This window comes from Ursus americanus, chromosome 9 (assembly GCF_024610735.1).
Source record: "Ursus americanus isolate L20-20 chromosome 9, mUrsAme1.1.p, whole genome shotgun sequence".
Classification (NCBI taxonomy): Eukaryota; Metazoa; Chordata; class Mammalia; order Carnivora; family Ursidae; genus Ursus; species Ursus americanus.
In genome coordinates, this window is record NC_142135.1 from 7,757,173 (window position 1) to 7,776,892 (window position 19,720).

Consider the following 19,720-nt stretch of genomic DNA (forward strand, 5'->3'; position numbering starts at 1 on the left):
CCATTTCACATGTGTTATTACAGCTTGTTGCTGGAGAATTAAGCTGCCCCACGGGGCTCCATTCAGAGAGGCCTCTTGGAAACTTATGCCTGGTTTCCCCTGGACTTCATCCCACATGCCTCTCTCACTTTGTGAATTTTGCTTTGCATTCTTATGCTATGAGGAATTATAGCTGTGCGTTTGACTGTATCCTGGGTCCTATGGGTCCTCCCAGCCAATTGTTGAACCTGGGGGTAGCCTTGGGTTCCCCCAGCACAGGAATGAATAAATCTAATCTGTCACCCAGCTGGATCTGGGCTCTGTTGCAGCTCCAGAGTTGGTTCTCACTGTCTTCAGATGTTTTGAGAAAAGGATCAGGACTTTCCTTTCAGCAAGGCTGGGCATGTGAGTGCAGTGAGACTCCAGAATTCACTCTGTTTCACAGCACAGATGCTGGCTTTCTAAGCCATGTGGGCTCTCTATCAGCTTTGCAGGCTGGCTGCCAGCTTTTTGAGTTTTTGGCACGATCCTGTTTCTCTCCAGCTTTCTGCTCCTTGGGGAGGCTCTCTCCCCTCTCTGCCCAGCCCAGCCTGGGGAGAGCCTTTGTACTTGGTGAAGGTTTTTTGGTGGCAGAGGACTTCCTCTTCCCTCGCTTGCTCTGAGCCAGAAGTCCTTGCTGTCTTGTGCGCAGTGAAGACCCAGGGCCCTGAAGGCTGGGGTGGATTTTCTCTCTCCTTTCCTGCCCTGGCCCCCAGCCTTCAGCCCTGCTTCCTTGTACTTGATGAAGTTCTCCATCTCACAGTGCCAGGGTTGAGAGCAGCCACTGGTCCCTTTCTCCTGAGCAGTGTTTGCTCGTTTCTAGAATTTGGTTCACTTCGGTTTCTTTGTGTACTTAGCAGTCTGGTGGATTTAAAAAGAGATGTGTCATGTTGTTTGTGTGGGAGCAACAGTCCCTTGTGATTTTCTACACCCTCAGTGGAAGCAGCAACACCCCACCGTGTGATTCTGACAGTGCCTAACACGTTGCCTACACAAAGTGGGTGCCCCGTAAATGTTCTCTTGACTCCCTCCCCCAGCCACTCTGAACAGGCAGAAATTTGGCTGGAAGTACGGAGCAAGGAGGGTGCTTGAGGCGGCAGACAGCTGCTGTCATGAGTAATCTAAGTGGAGTCAAACTCACTGTGAACTCTGCCAGCTCTCTGGCGAGGGTGTCCTCCACGCAGCATTACTCATGAGTAGGGCCGGGAAGACCTTGGCCTTCACAGACCATTGGAAGTGTGTCGGTGGGAGAAATAACAGCACGCAGCTTCAGTGTAAGCCCCTTACCTTGTAGCATGAGCTCTTCCTGTGTTGACTTTATGCATCATGGCTTTGTGGCTAGACTATCTTAGAATCTAGCCTTGCCACTTACAGCTAGCGTGGCCTTCGGCGAGACACCTAACCTCTATAACATGGTGATCAAGCAGTGCCTCTTGTCACTGACAGGTTGTGAGTAATAAGTCCTTACTGGAGGGCTCGACACACTGTTCTCACATGTTCGTTCCACCCAGACTTCGTCCGGTTTCTTCCTCTCTCATTTTATGTCAGCATTGTCGTATCTGCACGGTGTTCTCCTATCATGCCTTTGTTCAAGATTCTTGGTGCCTGTGACCTGTTCTGTTTGCCCACGGAGTCATAGTCACCTAATTCCATTGATCTGATACATTCCTTTAACATCCTGCTTGACCACAGAAATACACCACTTAATAGAGAACCTTTTACCAGGTGCATTTTCCGAGTAGAGTGACTCATGCATTTGCCTTTTTCTGACAGAGGGCATGTCTCCTCTGAACAGTGCTGCCCAGCACTGCTGGACCCATCCACACTATCAGAGTCTGACTCCCCTGAACCAGGGGGCCAGCCCGCGCTTCCCCGTGTCCTTCTCTCCCCGGTAGTACTTCCCTCTCTGTTTCATGTTACACGCCACCGGCCCCAGTGCTGGAGGGAGCTTGCACTTCGGGTCTTTGCTGTGTGAGGCTCCAGGTGTACCACGAGATTCCTGACTTCTTTAAAGCAAGTCAAAAATTTGGTGTGTGAATTTGCCAAGTCTGCAAAAAGTGAAAAAAGAAAAAAAATCAGTCTGAAATCAGCAGTTTTCAAAATCTGTGCATTTTGGAAACTATTCATTGTGACTTTACTGCTGACCCTCCTTCTTACTTTAGACTTCTTCATTCCTGAAATAAGGCATATGTTGTTTGACAAATGGCCATGATCGTTCCTCTGCCCTGGCTTTCTAAAGGGGAGGGCTGGCCTTCTCTCTTGTGGCCATAAAATGTTTAGGTGTGTACGAGGATGTTCTTATAAAAAGGAACCAGCCAGATCATCATCTTGAAAAGACACTATTAAATTTAATTTATATTTGATATGTATCTAAAACCAGTTGACTTTAAAAAATTTGTATTAGGAAGCCTGAGGAACGTCTTATCTATTGTCAAATTAAAATTTGTATGAAAGTATTTTCACAAACCTAGTGAGAAATAAGGAAGATTTCAATAGTTGATTTCATTATCATTGATGAGCTTTTCCTAGGTATTTCATCTGGAGCGTGTCATACCACAATTTAACATACAGAATTTTAAGAGACAGGGTAGGTATAAGAAGTACTAAATTGCATCTGAATTTTTGATGCAAAACCTGAAATGTTTACTTATTCCTTTAAACCCCCTTTTCTGTGCACCCACTGTGTGCCAGGTACTCTGCCAGGGGCAGGGGAGTCAGGATGAAGCCAGGCCTCTGTCCAGCTCGCGAGTCTGGGGAGAGCCCTACGTGCATAAAAAGCCACAGTAAGTGTATGAACTGCTATAAGAAGGTTGTGTACTATGTTGTGTGCTGTGAGAACCCAGAAGAGCAGCTAATTATTCCAATTCCATCCTTTTGTAAAAGCATGTTTTATTTGGGTTAATATAGTATTATCCTATCATGTAAAACCTAAGAGCTTTGAACACCTGTAGGAACCAGAAAGTTCTCTGGGTGACTGGTAGCCACAAATCAGAGGGAGTTAGTGTTTGCCCTCGTCACATTCCCGATAACGCTATGGGTCCCAAAGATATTCCTAGTGTATCCACGTGAGGCAGAAACAAATGATGTGTGCAGAAGATACCAGGCGGCCGAGCTCACAGAGTCCATAAGGGGCTTAGATGCTAACTTGGCCAAAGATGGTGTTCGGATGAGGTCAGCCGGGATGTGGCTGTGTAAGGAATTTACTCCCGGTTTCCGGGCGAAACTTCGTGAGCAAGGGAGTGCAAGTAGGGAAATGATCTCAAACAGGCAGAATGTTTAGAACCACACATTTATAAACAGTCCAGATCCATCCTGAGTCTGAAGTTCTCAGTGTCCCTCAGAAAGCCAAGGCATCTGGCACGGAGTGGGGCTTCATGGCTTTATTCCTACTGTAACTTCTCCCGTTACCTGGGAGATGGTTTCATATTCCCAACAGACAGTTCCAGCAGGAGGCTGAATGTTTATCTAGTGCCAGAATAGAGAAGGTGGGTGGACTGGTCCCTTTTATAATTGTTATGTGCTGGGCATTACAGCAGATATTTGATGTATGTTTCCTTATTTTGCCCTCAAAACCCTCTGTAATGTAGGTATTAATAATCCCATTTCACAGATGTGGAAACTGAGGCCTGCGTCTGCTAAGTTACACACTCAAGAGTAATGTAATCAGTAAGTGGTGGAGCTGGGATTTTGATCCCTGCCTCTTGGTAGACAAAGTTGCTCTCCATCCAGGACTCTAACCCTTCTCGTTGTCATCCCAAGCAGAGGGACATTTTCGCCCCCTTGTCCTGTTTCCCCCCTCACTGCTTTGATTATATAAGCCTGTGGTTAACATGTGTAGCCGTCAGAACTCAAGCAAAATCCTTAAGCTGACTGAGCATGAATTTCGCAGGAGGAACATTTCCCAAGTTCAGTGGAAATTACTGAACCACGGGGTAGAGAGGGTAAGGAGTGAAGTGTAGGGTTTCTGTGGGTGGTGTTTGTTTTGCTTTTTAGTTCTTACTTTGCATGAAAGTGAAGAATCTCAGCTTACACTTTTTTTTTGTTGTTTTTTTTTTTTGGTTTTGTGTTTTCCTTCAAGTGTGTGTGTGTACATGTTTTTTGAGGAGGAAGATGGGCCACGGCAGGGTGGGAGGTGGTCAGCCAATCATTAAATTGTTGGGGCTGAAGTGTCTGCTAAAAACCTGTGATGCCGTCTTCGGCTTCCTTGTATTTTAGATTTTTTAAGTACTTCCGGAAAAAAAATGGAAATTGGATTGTCCTACGTTAAATTAAAATCCCGTCTAATAGTGAGCAGTATATTCTTTGGAAATATTGCATTTTTGACAGCACAAGTGATTACAAACAAATCAATAATCGGAGAACGCTTGGAAGAGTCTTTCAAGCTCTGGCACGAAAAGCAATTAGTGTGGATTGATTTCCTGTTATTTATTGTGATGAGGTAATTGCCTCCACGCGTGCTGTTCTGGAACTTGTGGTACCCCACGGTTTAAAAACATTTATTTTTTTAAATTGTTTAATTTATCTCTGGTCTTATTTTATAACGGAGACGGCTTTGTGCTTCGTCACTGATGTGAAGACCTGGCTTGCTTCTCTCTGGCTCCTTCACCCCAGGCTTGGTTTTGTCCCTGTCGTGGCCGAGCCTGGAACGATGTCCCAGCCTCGTGCGCTCAGGCTCATAAATCCTGAGGAGACAGGGCCGCAGACAGACCCCGAGGCCCCTCTCCTGCACAGGTGGGGGGCGGCCTTGCCTGAGGTTCGCAGTGCGGACCGCGGCGTGGAGTTCCTGGTGGGCTGGCTTGTGCGTCGCCGGTGGGACAGGGGTGGGTGTTGATATTCTCACTCACACCGATAGCACCGCTTTGAAATCTTTGCTGCAAATCTCTTTAGAGCCTGCCGTCAGGACCGTGCATCTGTGGAAGGCTGCTTGCCCCTGGTGCTCCTCGGGATGCAGCCCTTTCCTTTCTGGCGTGTGTCTCTCTGCTTCTGCCCGAGTGTTCCTTTTCCCCCTTGTCTGTCCCCTGTGACTGTCAGTGCATCAGTAGGCTCTTCGTGTGGGTGTCATTTGGGGGCAGTTTACCAGTCCCCACACGTGTTTGTGTTCGCTCCTGAGCGTGGGCTGGAGGAGCTGCTGAGGGAGGGAATATTCCGGATGCGGCTGCTCTTTGGGAGTTTCCCTTATAAGCCTCGCTGTGTGTCTTGTAGTCTTTACAGTCCCAGTCCCTTTTCTTATGAGGACGCATATTTTTCCTTTTCAGTGGCTCCCTTCCCAGCCTCGGGGTGCAGGTGCAGTCTTTGGCGCTGGACCCACCCGGTGTTTCTCTTGCCGCAGGGGGAGGGGCCTGCACGTGGCCCTGCTGAAAGGACTCTCAGAGCAGGCTGTGGGGAACACTTCAGTCTACCAGCCCATGTCCTCATCCAGAACGTTGCAAAAGGGCCACTGGCTTTGCTGGATGGCGCTGTGTGGGTAATGGGACTTGGCAGTTCAGAGATTCTACGTGATGAAATTTCTCGGAGTAGAAAAGCTTCTCATGGGCACGTTTACCACTGAGTGGGGGGCTGAAGGGAGCAGCCAGCCAGAGTTTTTGTTTCTGTGTTTTGTTTTGCGAGTCTGTAGTACCCAGTACTCCTGTGGGTTGTAGCGGGCAACCCGACAGAGATGGAAGGATGTAAGCCAGGGCCCTGAGCTTGGGGAGCTCATGGTTGGCTTGGGGGGTGACACCGACTCCCGTAGGAGGGCGGAGGGCGGAGGGTGGCATAACTCAGCTTTCCAGAGTGTGCTCCTTGGAGCACGAGTTCCTGGGGATGCTGTAGGTGTTGTGTGGCGGGGATACGGCATGCAGTGATCCTCACACGTGTTCAACCACAGAACCCTGTCCTCTTCTTGCCCCACTGTGCCTCCCAGCACTTAGGTTTTGTGAAAAACTTGGTAAATACTGGTTATCAGAGAATCCAAAAGTAGAAAAAATGGTACAGTGAACCCTGTGAATATCCGTCCCTCCCGTGGCTTCTGAGCACCCTCAGAGTTACAGCTCAGATCCTTCAGGTGGCTCCGCGTGGCTGCCCCGCCTGGCGCGAGGACCCCTGTCCACCCCGTCCTCCGCACGCAGCCCACCGCTCTCGCTGAGCACACGCCCTGCAGGCCAGCCCTTGCCTGGCCTCACACCTGCTCCCCATGATGCTCTTCTCCCAGACGTCATGCAAGTCTCTCACCTCCTCCCGGGCCAGCTTCACATGCTTTGCTTTGCTCCCTGGTGCTTGATCTGACGGGCTATGTATGACCCGGCTGGGATGCTAGAATGTAAGCTCTGGGAGACACTGTGTTTTAGTTTGTGTTCTCTTCCCAGCATGTAGGGAGCACTTAGTAAATATTTGTTGAGAGACCTGATGACTAAATGAATAAATTCTGTAGAACTTCAGTGCAGCAGATGCGTCCTGGAAGAGAGCTGGGTAAAGGTGGGACTCTGAGCTCCTTCGAAGGCCTTTAGCCACAAAGACACGGGGTTCAACAACTCTTCCATTACTGGGCTGGCCCAGCTTGGGGCTTGGCTTCACTCTGTCCTCCGTTCACTGGGTGGCCTCGAGCCCACAGTGCTTTCCTTCTCTCAGAGCAGCGAGGAGTAGTGAGGTTAAAGAGAGACAGAACACACGTCATTGCTCTAGAAGGGAGATGCTCAGTCCCCGGAAGACCGAGCTTGGTCTCAAGGGCAGAAGATGCTGTAGGCACCCTGCGGGGAGTCAGGCCCTGCGTGATGTGCGGGCTCCGTCAGCCCATCAGGAGCTGTTCTTTTAGCAAAGAGCAGATTTAATTTCTGTAAGTGTATTGTTTTCGAATGTCGGGCGCAGACGGCCTTGCCTCATTATTGTATTATGTTCAAGAAATCTCTCAGTGGAGATTCCTGTCGGTGGGAGTGTGGGTAATCTTTTTCTGGTGTGTTCTCTGGAAATCTATGGAAATGCAGGCATGAGGGCTCTTCAGTAGGCGGTGTTGTGACTCGGTCTAACGCGGAGTTCTGGAGGGAGCAGCAGGTGGCAGGCTCTTCCACGGGCTGTCCACACGGGAGGCTGTGCAGAGCCTGGTCCCTGAGGCAGGAATTTTGGGGAGGCCAGGGGACGGAAAGGTGAATGGTTTGTGCCACCAGAGCTTGTATGTGCTGGAAATACGACCATGAAAACAGTACCATTTTGTTGATCTTGTGATTGGCAACAAAGCCATTTGCAAAAGTGAAAATGTAAGAGGAAAAGTTGCAGAAACCGTCCGTTCAGTTCATCAGCAGGCAGATGGCCCTGAAAGGGTGCTTGTCTGCAGCAGGCCTGTGGGTAGGGAGCCCGCCGCCCAGAAGAGTGGCTGGCGTATGCGCTTCGGGGCCAGACGGACCTTTGCTCACCCCCTGGGTTTTCCTGGTGACTGACTGTATGTCGTTCCGCAAACCACTTAACCTCCCAGGGCCTCTGCCTCCCCGTCTGGAAGATGAGAAGTGATGTGTCCTCCCAAGGTGCTTGTGAGGCATGTGCTGGAGACCCAGGGACCCCAGTCCTCATCCCCAGTGCATTCGGGCTCCGCTCCTCGCCCCAGACGTCTTCTCTTGCCCCGGATTGTAAACAGGGACATTCTCAAACCCCAAATGCAAGTGTTCAGGCAAAAAAGACTGCTCTCACCTGTCCTTTGAATGAGGCAGTTTGCCCCGAGTGTCTGTGTGGAAAGTCTCAGCAAGTCTCAGCATGTTACTAAACTTCAAGTCCCTTGTCTATAAAACGGAGCTATTAATCCTGCCTTGCAGGTTGTGAGGATTAAATGAGATACAACTTAAAATGCTTATCATGGTATCTGGCATGTGAGACTGTAACAGTATCGATTATTATTATCAGACTACCAGCAACAGCACGGTGACTGGAGTTTGAGCATCTCCACGCCGCTGCCCTTTTTACGTCGCCACTGCTCCTCGCGATAGAACGAGGAACTGTGCCCAAGGCGTGCAGCGCTTTGGCAGTGGAACCCTGGCCGAGCGCAGGTCTCTCTGGCTCCAGAAAGCCCTGCCACTCAAAGGTCATGAGGAAGGTCCTGGGCTGCAGAGCTCTCCACAGCCAATGGTGGGGAAGCATCTGTTGTGACTGTCGCTTTCAAGAAGTAAAATCCAGGCAAGGCCTCTGTTGGAAGAGGCTGTCTAGGCTCGGATTAGATGGAATGCTTCATCCGTCCCAGGTGTAACTGGGATCCTGGGATCCCATACTGCTCGGGGTGGCGAGGTGCTGGCTTGCATTTTGGGGAGTCGATGGCCACCATGGTCATTAATGAGAGCAAACTCCGTCTTCCTGTCGGTTTTCTCCACCGTACAAGTGCTGCCATAAATCTCATAGGTGTCCTGCCACCGAAGCCCGGGGGAGGCTCTTGCGTAATCCAAGACTGTCTCTCCCCTTGTGTCACTTGATTTAAGGCCAGCAGTGCCAGAGTTACGCTTAGTATTTCCTTCCAGCCCGTCATCGGGTCTCTAGCGAGACATTCCACCACAGGCTTCTCGCGGGCCGTTTTAGGTCATGGTGGATGTGTCACAACACTGGCCGTGTTCCAGCATCACCGTCCTCACACAGATGAGAGACAGTAAACCTGAAAGCCGCCTTCCGTGACAGGCTGTGAGCGTCGTCCTTCGATTATTCATATGAAGTACGGCTCCCGCTGGTTGGGTGCTGCGTGTCATTCTAGGCACGTTACGTGCGTCATCTGTGATCATCGAAAAGCTTGTGAAGAGGGTCTTTTATGTCGCGTATTTACCCATTTAATCATCCGTTCAGTTTTTACTTTTCCTACTGTGAGATGGAACGTCCGTCCAGAACATGACACACGTGTGAACCTGTGGTGCGACGGACGACTGCGATGTGAGCGCACATGAGCGCACCCCTTCTCCCTTCCAGAGGCGACCACTAGCCTGACTTCTCTGACAGTTACCTTTCTGTTTTCTCTGTGCTTTTACCGTCCGCGTGCGCGTCCCTAAACAACGTAACGTGGCATGGCACGCCTTTGAACTTGATGTTGTATCTCTGTATGGATCTGTATGTGGAATTTATGTTGTTCTGCAGGTTTGATTGTTTTGAACTTGGCTTCTTTGCTGGACATTACGTGGTGAGACTGCTCAGTGTTCTTGCCTGTAGCTCCCCTCCCCTGCCCTGCGGTGTCGCGCTCCACCATGTGATGGGTCCCCTGCTGTGTGGCCTCAGCCTGGTGCTCTCGGCCATTCCACTGCAGGTGGACGCTTGGCTTCTTTCTGGGCCACTACTGCGAGCTCTGCTCCTCTGCGCTGTGTGCACGTGCGCCCCAGTGTCTTTGTCCTCGACATTGTCCATTGTCACCCTGCCTGGAGAGGACTCGCGGGGCCATGGGGCCTTCCGCTGCACCAGGCGATGTCCCGCTGCTTTCCAGAACGGTTGCATCCGGCAGCACCAGCAGCCGGGGGGATCCACACCGCACGTGCAAACACTCAGAATCACCAGCCCCGTGGGCACACACTGCCTCCTGCATGTGGTTTCACTTTGTTTACATGGTCGTTAATGAGGTGGAGGCCCTTTTCATGTATTTTTTGGTCCTTTGTGTTTCTTTCTCTTTCTGTCTCTCTCTCTCTCTCTCTCTCTTTTTTTGGTATACTGTTCAAATACTTTTCCATTTTCCTGTTGGGTGGTTTTGTTCTTACTTGTTTTCAGGAATTCTTTGTATACAGTTGACTCTTGAGCAACATGGATTTGAAGTGCATAGTCCCTTACATGCAGATTTTTTTTCAATAAATACATTATTGCAAATGTGTTTTCCTTATGATTTTAAGTTTCTTTTCTCAAGTTAGCTTTACTCTAAGAATACAGTGTATAATACTTAGACACAGTGTGTGTTACTCAGCTTTATGTTATCAGTAAGCCTTCCGGTCAGCATAGGCTGTTAGTAGGTATGCTTTTGGGTAGTCAGCGGTTGTATGTGGATTTTCAGCTGTGTGGGGTTGGCATCTCGGTCCCGCATTGTTAAAGGGCCAGCTGTATTTTGGCTGTGGCTATATTTTGGTCACATGTTGTGAATACAATCGCTTGGTCTGTGGTTTTCCCCACTCTTTATAATATCTTTTATTTATTTATTTTTAAAGTTTTTATTTAAGTACTCTCTACACCCAACATGGGGCTCGAACTCACAACCCCAGTATCAAGATTTGTATCCTCTTCCAACTGAGCCAGCCAGGCACCCCTCTATGTAATGCCTTTTAAGGTTCTTAAGGTTAAGGAGTGCCTGGCTGGCGTAGTTGGTTAAGCATCCGACTCTTGGTTTTGGCTCTGGTCGTGATCGCACGGTCGTGATCTCAAGGGCCTGAGATCCATGTTGAGCTCTGCTCGTACAGCCAAGTCTACTTGAGAGTCTCTCTCCTCCCTCTGCCCCTTCTCCCCATGCACTCTCTCTCTCAAACAGATCTTTAAAAAAATAATCAAGTTCTTAAATTTAACGTCATTTGAAAAAAGGTCTTACCCAGATTTTTAGTTTCTGTTGCTGGGAGGGTTTGCTGGTCTAACCTCACATGAATCACTAACAGAAAGAGGAAGGTGCTTTTCTTTCTCATTCAGCTACACAAGTGTAGTAGGGGGCCCACTGTGCGGGCCCTGCACTGGCTCCAAGGGGGCGCAGATGAGCGTGTCCGGTGTGGATTCTGCTCTTAAAGGGCCGCAGCCCGTGGGCGGGAGGAGAGGCCAGTAATAGTCACACTGGAGCGGGATCAGCGTCACGGGTTTAGCAGGTGCTGGGTTGGGGGGTGGACAGCGGAGGAGAGGGAGCCCTCCCGCCTTCCTGGGACTTGGGGAAGGTTTCAGAGGTAAAGGTGGAGAGAGTAGCCTGTGAGCTAAGACTTCTGAAGAAGGAGTAGGAACTTGTCTGGTGAACATTTCCCCTCTTATGACCTACAAGATAATGCACAGACATTTTTGGTAACTTGGGAATAAAGAAAATGTTGAACTCATCAAATTTGGCTGAAATCTGTGAAGTGTAGCATTATCTTCTTTCAGAGCAAAGGGGAGGTCTTGTTTTAAGTGGAGAGGGGACGTGTATTTCTTATCATCCCGTGACTCATGCTTTCGGGATCTAGGATTTGAGGCTGTGCTTAGAATGAGTGGATCAGGGGTGCCTGGGTGGCTCAGTCGGTTGAGTGGCTGCCTTTGGCTCAGGTCATAGGGTACTGGGATCAGCCCTGCATCAGGCTCCCTGCGGAGTCTGCTTCTCCCTCTGCCTGCCACTCCCCCTGCATGTGTGCGCTCTCTCTCTGACAAATAAATAAAATCTTAAAAAAAAAAAAAAAAGAATGAGTGCCGAATACAAGTGGATTGGCCTGCTCGTTCAGGAAAGTGTGGTTTGCACACACATGTTGTATGACCTGCTACACTAAGCACATCCCCTCTTGTTTTGGTTCATGCAGTATTAGGATCAGTGGGTTCTTTCTCGAGGTTATTGAGAGGAGACAGAGTCTGCCCCAAGACACTCAGGTAGAAGGAGGACAATGACAGAGGACAGAAATGGACGCCTCATAAAACACCCGTAGGGGGACCCACCTGGGTCCCAAACTGGGTGTTACACGCAAGTAATGAATCATGGAACTTTACATCAAAAACTAGGGATGTACTGTATGGTGACTAACATAATATAATAAAAAAATATTATTAAAAAAAAAAAAGTTGCCCTGGAGGTTAGCCAAGTAGAGGAAGGCAGCGTGGGAGCGTTGTTAAGGAAGAAGGAGCAGCCCGACAGCATGAGTGGAACCGGAGGAATGAAAAGGTTGGAGCAGCCGACTGTGTTGAAGAGAGGGGGCAGGTGAGGTCCTTGGTGGCTCTGCACGTCTCCCCTCCCCCACAGGCTCTCAGGAGACCTGGAAGGCCCCGGGGGGAGTGATGTAGATACTTGTCCCGGTAATAGACCCATCAGGGACTTGAGTTTGGTCCACAGCTGTGCCGCCTTGGGATGGTCTGTTAGTGGGGTGTTCTGCCCGGAGGGCAGATGGAGAAGGGACCCTGTGCTGTTGGGGCCTTGTGATGCAGGCTGCATGTGGACAGGGTCCTGGTCAGAGAAGTCGCAGGCCCCAGCAGGGAGGTGGCATGGGCTGTTTTAAGTGCAGGTGAAAGCCATTGGGCAGTTTGAGCAGAGACATGACAAGGCCCGTCTGGTGTACACCTTTAAATGATATTTCTCGGAAAGGGACTACAGAAGGGTCAGCGAGGAGGCCGGGAGACTAGTGCGGGCCATCTGGCCATCCCGGTGGCTGTGGGATTTGGTAGGAGACAAGGTCTCCAGACTCAGGCCTTGAGCCATAGACACTGAGCCCCTGTGCAGGCGCTCGCCTTCCTCATGAGATGCTCTTGGGAAAAAGACAAGCTCAGGGCCTAGGGCCAGTTTTGTTTTGTTTTGTTTTTTAATCTTAACATTTGCATGTTCCTAGTTACTTAAAACATGCATTCTATTCTAGAAATCCTGGAAAACATAGAACTGTATGAAGAAAAGTGAATGATGTATACATAGCCCTCGTCGTGCTCTCTGCTCACTCTTTGATGTTTCCTTCCGAATTCTCCCGGGCCTGCAGGAATCCGGGACCTGGCAGCCTTCACCATAAAGCACGGGTCTGGAGGGAGTGTTCACGGGTCAGCTCCATTTAAGTAGGCCTGAGCTTCCTCCCTGCAGGCACTGTTCTAGGTGCTGTAGTAACAGTGATCAAAACAGACCGAAAAGCAGCAAAAGAAATTGTGCCCTCCTGCCATTTATATTCTCAGGGAGGGAGTAGACAATAAGCAGAATAAGTAAATTGGTTGTTACATTAGAAGGTAATAAATGCCATAAAAAGCAAACCATTCAAAAGCCGTCAGGGGCGCCAGGGCAGGGAGAGGGGAGACCTCACGGGAACAGTGGCATCGGACTGTGACCTCTGACCACCTGTTGTGTAGAGTGTCAAGGGAGCGTGCACCTGGGAGAGCCTGGGGATGCAGGCGGGTGAGCTTAGTTTTCTGGGGCTCTTTTCTGAGAGTGTATTGGGTGGGAAAAGACCACAGAGTGGTGAGTTCTGACACTGTAGCCTCCCCGCATGGTGGTGGTGATGATGACGGAGCGGACGTTTTGAACACTTCCTCACCATCTGTGTAACCTCTGTGGCCCCCCGCCAGTAATCACGTGCCATCAGTGTTTTCCTGGCCCCAATTTCCGAGGAGGAAACTGAGAAGCCAGAAGTTCGGGTCAGTGCCTGAGGCTGCATGACCAGTGGATGGTGGCCCTCGTGCTGCTAGGAGGTGGCCCCAGCTGTCCCAGCAGCAGCTTTGGTTAGTGATTGGGCCTCACTCAGCCTTGGTTGGTGTTTGGGGACTGTGGTGGTTTTAGCTTTCAGCCGAGGGCCCGTGTCAGGAGCCCCTGCTACCCCCTGACCCTCCTTGTGCTCCGAGGGTTTTCTGAAACTGCGTCTTGCCCCTTCGTCCCTGGTTGTGCGGGCCCTGGGAGGGAAGCAGTGAGATTTCAGTGCCCTTGCCCCCTGCGCCCTGGCCTCAAAAAACAAAAATGTAACAGTCTCTTCAGCTTTTCTTCTTTGCCTGTGTAACTAACACTTGATTATTCTTTGTAAATCCTGGGGAGATGGTTTTTTCCTGTTGGTAGTGTTTGCTTTTCATGGTTAATTTTCTGATTTTTTCCTATCATTTTATGCTGTAACCTTTGATTCTGAAAACGATCGCAGCGATAATGAGAGTCGACATTTACAAGGCGCTTGTGGTGGGGGGCCCGCCTCCAGCCTCAGGCCCACCCTGATGCAGCCCTCCGTGAGCAGCCTCCTTGGGAGGGTTTGGGCTGCACAGAGAGGGGGCTTCTCGAGGAGGGAAGGTGGGAAGCACGGTGACACCTGGCAGGAGGCGCTTCTGAGGATGACGGTAGCAAATGTGAACGTACAAACTGATGAAGTACAACGGTCATGAGGTCTGATGTGTCTTATTTCTCAAAGCAGACTCATTCTCTCTCTGTCTCTCTCTCTCTCTGTGTCTCTGTCTCTCTCGTCACCTCACTGAAACCCTGTCAGGTAGGCAGGGAAAGTTTGTTTTCCCATTTCACAGATGTGGAATCAAAAGCAAGGGGTGTTGGGGACTTAGCTGGGGTGTCCCAGCCGGTTAGTGGTGTGCCCAACACCCGAACCTTGGTCTCCCAGCTCCTGGTTCGTTCACGCCTTCCAGCACCACGCTTCTGCCTGTGCGTGATGTAAGCTGCTAGGGCAGGCTCTGTGCTGCCAAGGTGTCCGCATTCCGCTAGGCCGGCCTCCATCAAGCATCGTCTAAACCTTCTTGTACCAATCAGCCCACTTAATAAAGGTCGTAACGATTGTATAATGTTCTCCTGCATTTTGAATCCAAATTCACTTAGATGCCAGTTAGACTTGTGGTTTGTCTCCTTCCTTATCTTGTCTTTGTCTCTATCTCTACATCAACAAGTTAAGGTTAAGAAGTCATGACTTGTGGTCATAGGTTGTGCCCTGCTAGTCATCTGAAACCTTCTTGCGGGCCATTCCCCTTTTCCGTCCTTCCCAGATAGTGGTGGGCCCAACACAAGGGCCAGGTTCACGTCTTGATCCCCGAGCCTTTTGGTGTCGCTGCACGACCGTATGCCATACTTGGTTCCCCAGACCACACACAGCGCCATCTTGCCTGGCAAGGGCCTTCCTGCTTGCCGCGGTTGGAAGCCAGCAGAGCACCCTGCCCTGCCTCCAAAAGGGCATCCTGTGCTTTGCAGTTGGTTACCAGTGTCACAGCCTTGGACATCACCTCTTCACCAGCTTCTCGTCTGTTGTAAAACCTTCCTCTTGATGCTGACGGGAAGTTGGGTTAGCCTCACTTGCTCACTTGCGTACAGTTAGAGGCCTTCTAACCACATTTCTCAGAGCCCGGTTTCACGAGTGAGATAGGACAGCCTGTCATCTCCTATTTGCAGTCTTCCTATTTGAAGAACTAGAACAGTAAATCCTCCCACTGTGAAAAGTGACATAAGTCGGAGAACTCCCTCAACAAATTCAACTGCACTTTCTCTTTCAACTCAGATGGATGATCTTCGGTGCACCTCTAGAGAAAGATTCTCGAAACGTCTTTGAAACATGACCGACCCAAAACCCAGTTTCTGCCCCTTGGCTTCTCTCCTTGACCTGGCCTTTGTGCTTAATTAGCATGTTACTGGGATTCTTCTTGTTATGGCCACTAGTGCCCACTCCCTAAAAGCCTGGTGCCGCAGACCCTTGTTAGGACTTCCCTTAGCAGATTTCTTAGCGCATTTGACTCTGCCGTCCCTCGCTCCATGAAGACATTATTCCCTGGATTCTGTGACTCCACCCACCCCTGATTCCTCTGCTATCACTCTTTCTTGTCCTTCTTCACCAGCTCATCCTCTTGCCTGTCCCCCCATATTCCAGGGCGCTGTTCTCATGCTGCTTCTCTCTCTACTTTACACATCCTCTCCTGACGGTGTGTTCCACCTTAGGGCCTCGGCTAGTCGCCTGTGCTCAGGTCTGTATTTATGGCTCGGAACTTTCCTCTGAGTTAGGACTTCATTCTCTGTTGTCTTTCTGGAAGCACCTGCCTGGATGTCCAGAGTTCTGTGCTCACACCGTCCCCTCTCTCCTTATCCACAGAACTCCCTCCACAGCTGGAACAATGCATTTGTCCTGTGTTGTCCTCGCTGGAGACTTGGGGGTCATCCTGAGGGCACCCACCTTCATCTGCCCACACTGCCCCTCAGTCATCGGGTCTGGCTGGTTTTACCCCCCCCCCCATTTCTCTTAAAGCCTCTCTTCTCTTTCCACTTTCTTGTTCCACTCTTATTTAAGGCCCTATAAAAATATCTGTATTATTTATCCGTGATATATATATGTATGTGTCTATATAAAGATATGTAATCTGTAATCCTGTTTAAGCCTGTATCATAGATGTATCTGCATCTCTTGTCTTCACCACTGCAACAACTAGATAGTTGGTTTCTGCCTCCAGTCTGTTCCTTTCAAATCCACCCTCCATTAACTTCCAGAGTGGGAATTCTAAGTGTGAAGACACCCGGCGGAGACACGTGTCCTGAAGCCATCTTGTTGGCACGTCCCACTGTGATCTGGTGGCTGTCTGCTGCCGTCTTCTCCACCCCCGGCAGTCCCTGCCCAGGAACTGCCCACCTTTCTCCCAGCCCACTGTGGCACCTCTCATGTGTAGAAACTGGTGGTTAGATCTGGGCTGCCTTAGGTCTGGGAAATCCAAGAATACCACACCGTGCCCCTCCTGATGGAGCTCCCAGAGGAGATAGTTGTTCAGGAAATACTGGCAAATGGGAGATCAGATCACCTCTTTATGGCTGGCTGGGCCTGGGGCCCAAAATCCAATGACCACTGGTCAGGCTGGGAGACTGCGATACTTTTGGTGACTTCCTTAACCGTTCTGCACCACAGTTTCCTCCTCTGTAAGAAGGGGATCTGTCCTGTGGAAGGATAATCATACCTACCGGAGTAGGTGGTTGTGAGACTCCTAGGAATTATTCCACGCAAAACACTGAGAACGACCTGGTCTGTGGTCGCTCTGTGTATGTTAGCTAAAACAGTCGTAAGTATGATGTTTGATTGCATTTCTTAATAGCTCCAGTGTAACACTGAACAGCAGGCGTACTTTGTGGGTGATTCGGTTTATTTTGGCCACAGCAAGAACTTGGATGTTTTGTTTCACACGAACTCCGCTGTTGTAGCTGCTTGTATTTTCTCCTAACTTTTGGGCAGCTTCTGGCCTGAAAGCTTTAATAACTAACATCCCTTCGAAGAGCTAGCGTCCTTTGCTATCTGCCGGCACCTGACTTAGACACCAACCGAGTTTTCTGGTTTAGTTTGCCTAGATAGCATCTCACTCTGCGGTTGACATCTGCATCCCCAAACCCGTGTGAATTCAGAGAATCACAGCTCTCTCTCTCCCGGCGCTGTATGCCCAGGGTGAGAGCACAGTTCCCGACTCACAGGAGCAGGGTGGTAAGTACGAGCTTCACAAATGACATTTCAAGACTTGCAGTATTAACTGTGCAGTCAGACTGTATGTCTGGCCAGCGGCGTAGAGAGGTCGTCTGCTCTTTCCTCCGCCTCTGTGCCCAGCCCTGTGACAGTCCCAGCAGAATTCCCTGCTGAAACGTGGCAGCACCTCCTCACAGGTCTTTGTTTTGTGTGAAGGGCCCAGTTGTGGCTCAGTGACCACAGTTGCTGGGAAAAGACCCCGAGCAGAAGTTTTAGTGGTGATTGATTTCACTGAGAGGTTGCAGTGGCCTGAGGCCGTGGAAGGGCCCTGAGGGAAAGAGGCAGGGCGGCACCCCTCTCTGACCCTCAGTGCTGGCGAGCATCTGAGGGGCTGCTGACCTCCCTGCATCTACCAAAGGCTATGATCACGGGCTGTCGGAGGTTACGGAAGAACGCATCGTCCTCGTGGAGCGAAGATTGGTCAGTCTTTGAAAGCGTCTCTTCCAGCTTTAAGAATTGAAGATTTGGGTACAAATTGGTAGTCAGTCCGTCACAACTGGGCTCACCTGTACATTTTTTGTCCGTCTGCTCACATTTTGGCAGTTTTTCTCCTCACTAGCCATTCTATCGAGGAGCAAGGCCTGGGAATACAAGAGTTGGAACCCTCACAAGGCAGTTGCTCTTCGTGGCCCCAAGAAGCCTGAAATTGTCTCTGGAGCCTGGAGTTAGGTCTGTAGGACCAGGTCTCGCTGTGGTTGCCCCTTCCTCCCTCTTATGCCCACTGACCACTCCGTGCTGGCATTAGAGCATTTTCGATTGTTCTTTTTGATTTCTGTGTAAATGCCAGCGTTCCAAAAATAATTTCATAATATTTGCCTATTTAGGAGATGAAAGCACTTGAAAATGTTTTAGCTTCTGTTTTAACTTTGCAAATAATCACATCCTGGCATTTTAGATGTCTTGTTCTCTGCTCAGTAGATAGATGAGAGAGCCTGGCTAATTTTTGCCTTTGTCCCAGGTCCTTTTGTTTGCTCAGTCCCGTGGGCTGAGCCACAAGGCCGAGTGTGGCATGTGCGGTGTGGCACAGAGCAGCCCGTGACCAGTGGGGTCCCCAGGAAACATTTCAGGCTTTCTCCCGGGATTGACTTCCTGTGTCCTCCTCTCTGAGAACGGCCCGCTTGGGAGTGACAACATTTCCTTTATAGGCCAGGATGGCACCTTTTTGTGTGCTGGTGTGACAGACAGAGGGGCAGGTTTCTCAGGAAGCCTGGACAGGACTCAGTCATTAGTTGAGTAGTAAAAGGAAGAGTCTAGAATGATGCTCAGGTTTCTGCCTTCAGGTGATGAGCCGATTTTGCAGAAAGAGAGTGCGTCTGAAATTATGTATGTTTATTTGGAGGGCCTACAGAGCATCCCTGTAGAGATACCTGGAAGACGGTTGAAAATTCCTGTTTGTGGTTTGGGAGAGATCCCCACTGGCTATCTATCAAGCTGTCAACATGATCATTGGAACCACTGCAGGAGAACGAACAGGGCCAAGGACAGAACCTTGGAGAAAGCCAGCATGTCCCATTGTCCTATCCGAACCCCCTGTACTGTTCTGAGAGCTGCGACCGCCATGGACTGCTCCTTCTTTCCCATTCCTGAGGGCCAGCAAGCTGCTTGTGTTCCCCAGCGGTCCTGAATGCACACCTGGGATTCATGTAACACTCTGCTGGATGGTCGGAGAGCACGTGGTTTAGAGGGCTACCGATACCGTCTTGACTGGGAGTCAGGGCATGGGACATGATTGTGATCCCGGTGTCCATCCATCACTCATCTGATGGCCAGATCTCACTGTGTTCCCCACGGGCCCGAGCAGCCACCCTTTTCCTCCCCACCACTCATTCTGAGCCCCCCCAAAGCAATGCAAGGTGGCAACAAGGCTGCATAACCCATTGCATCCTTATCTTGAAAGTGCTTGTCCTGCCCAGGTGTAGGGAGTTGGAAATAGATTGACCAGGTGGATTTCCCTAATGGTGGACAGCTGTGGGTGGATACTTGCGCATATGCATGTGCTTGCAGGGAAATCCTGGGGAGGAAATGATTTAGTTAAACAAGTACATCAGGGAATAATTGTGAGGGGAGCTATTTTGAAAGACATTCACTTGAACAACAACAAAAAAAGGAAAATGATAGGTTACCGTATTGCTTTTTTGTTATTTTTCCTTGAACAAGAACTGGAGCGGACAAAATAAGACAAGAAGTGAAAGCAACCAAATTGAGCAGAGGCGCTGCCTGCTCTGGGGGCGTCCTGCACGGTCCCCGCAGAGGCAGGCCTCAGCATCCTGCAGTTGTGTCCCCTCCTCCCCGAGCATATCCTCAGCGGGCGGCCTGCTCCTCACGGGCTTTGGGGACGTCAGACACCCTGGGGTGGGAGATTACCGGAGGAGGACATCGGGGCAAGTTACGCCTTCTTCCTTGGGGGCTCGATCTTCCCCGGGCTCCCCTTCCCTAACCCATCCTCCTTGTCCCTACAGCCTTTCCGCTGTGCCCACTGCCACTACTCCTGTAACATATCCGGCTCTCTGAAGCGGCACTACAACCGGAAGCACCCCAACGAGGAGTACGCCAACGTGGGCACCGGGGAGCTGGCGGCCGACGCGCTCGTCCAGCAAGGTAGGCAGCGTGCCCCTTGGGTGGAGCTGGGACGTCGTACAGCTCGCACCTGA

General features: G+C 50.3%; 1 protein-coding gene across 5 annotated transcripts in view; it reads left to right on the top strand.

Annotated features, from left to right (window-relative positions):
• ZFAT (zinc finger and AT-hook domain containing) overlaps positions 1–19,720 on the top strand; it is a 277,561-nt gene that overhangs the window by 213,999 nt on the left and 43,842 nt on the right. For all 5 annotated transcript variants that reach the window (XM_045812193.2, XM_045812190.2, XM_087864596.1 and 2 more), the window contains one exon: positions 19,529–19,667. In XM_045812193.2, the coding sequence (XP_045668149.2) occupies positions 19,529–19,667 (139 nt within the window). The remainder of the gene's footprint in view (positions 1–19,528; positions 19,668–19,720) is intronic.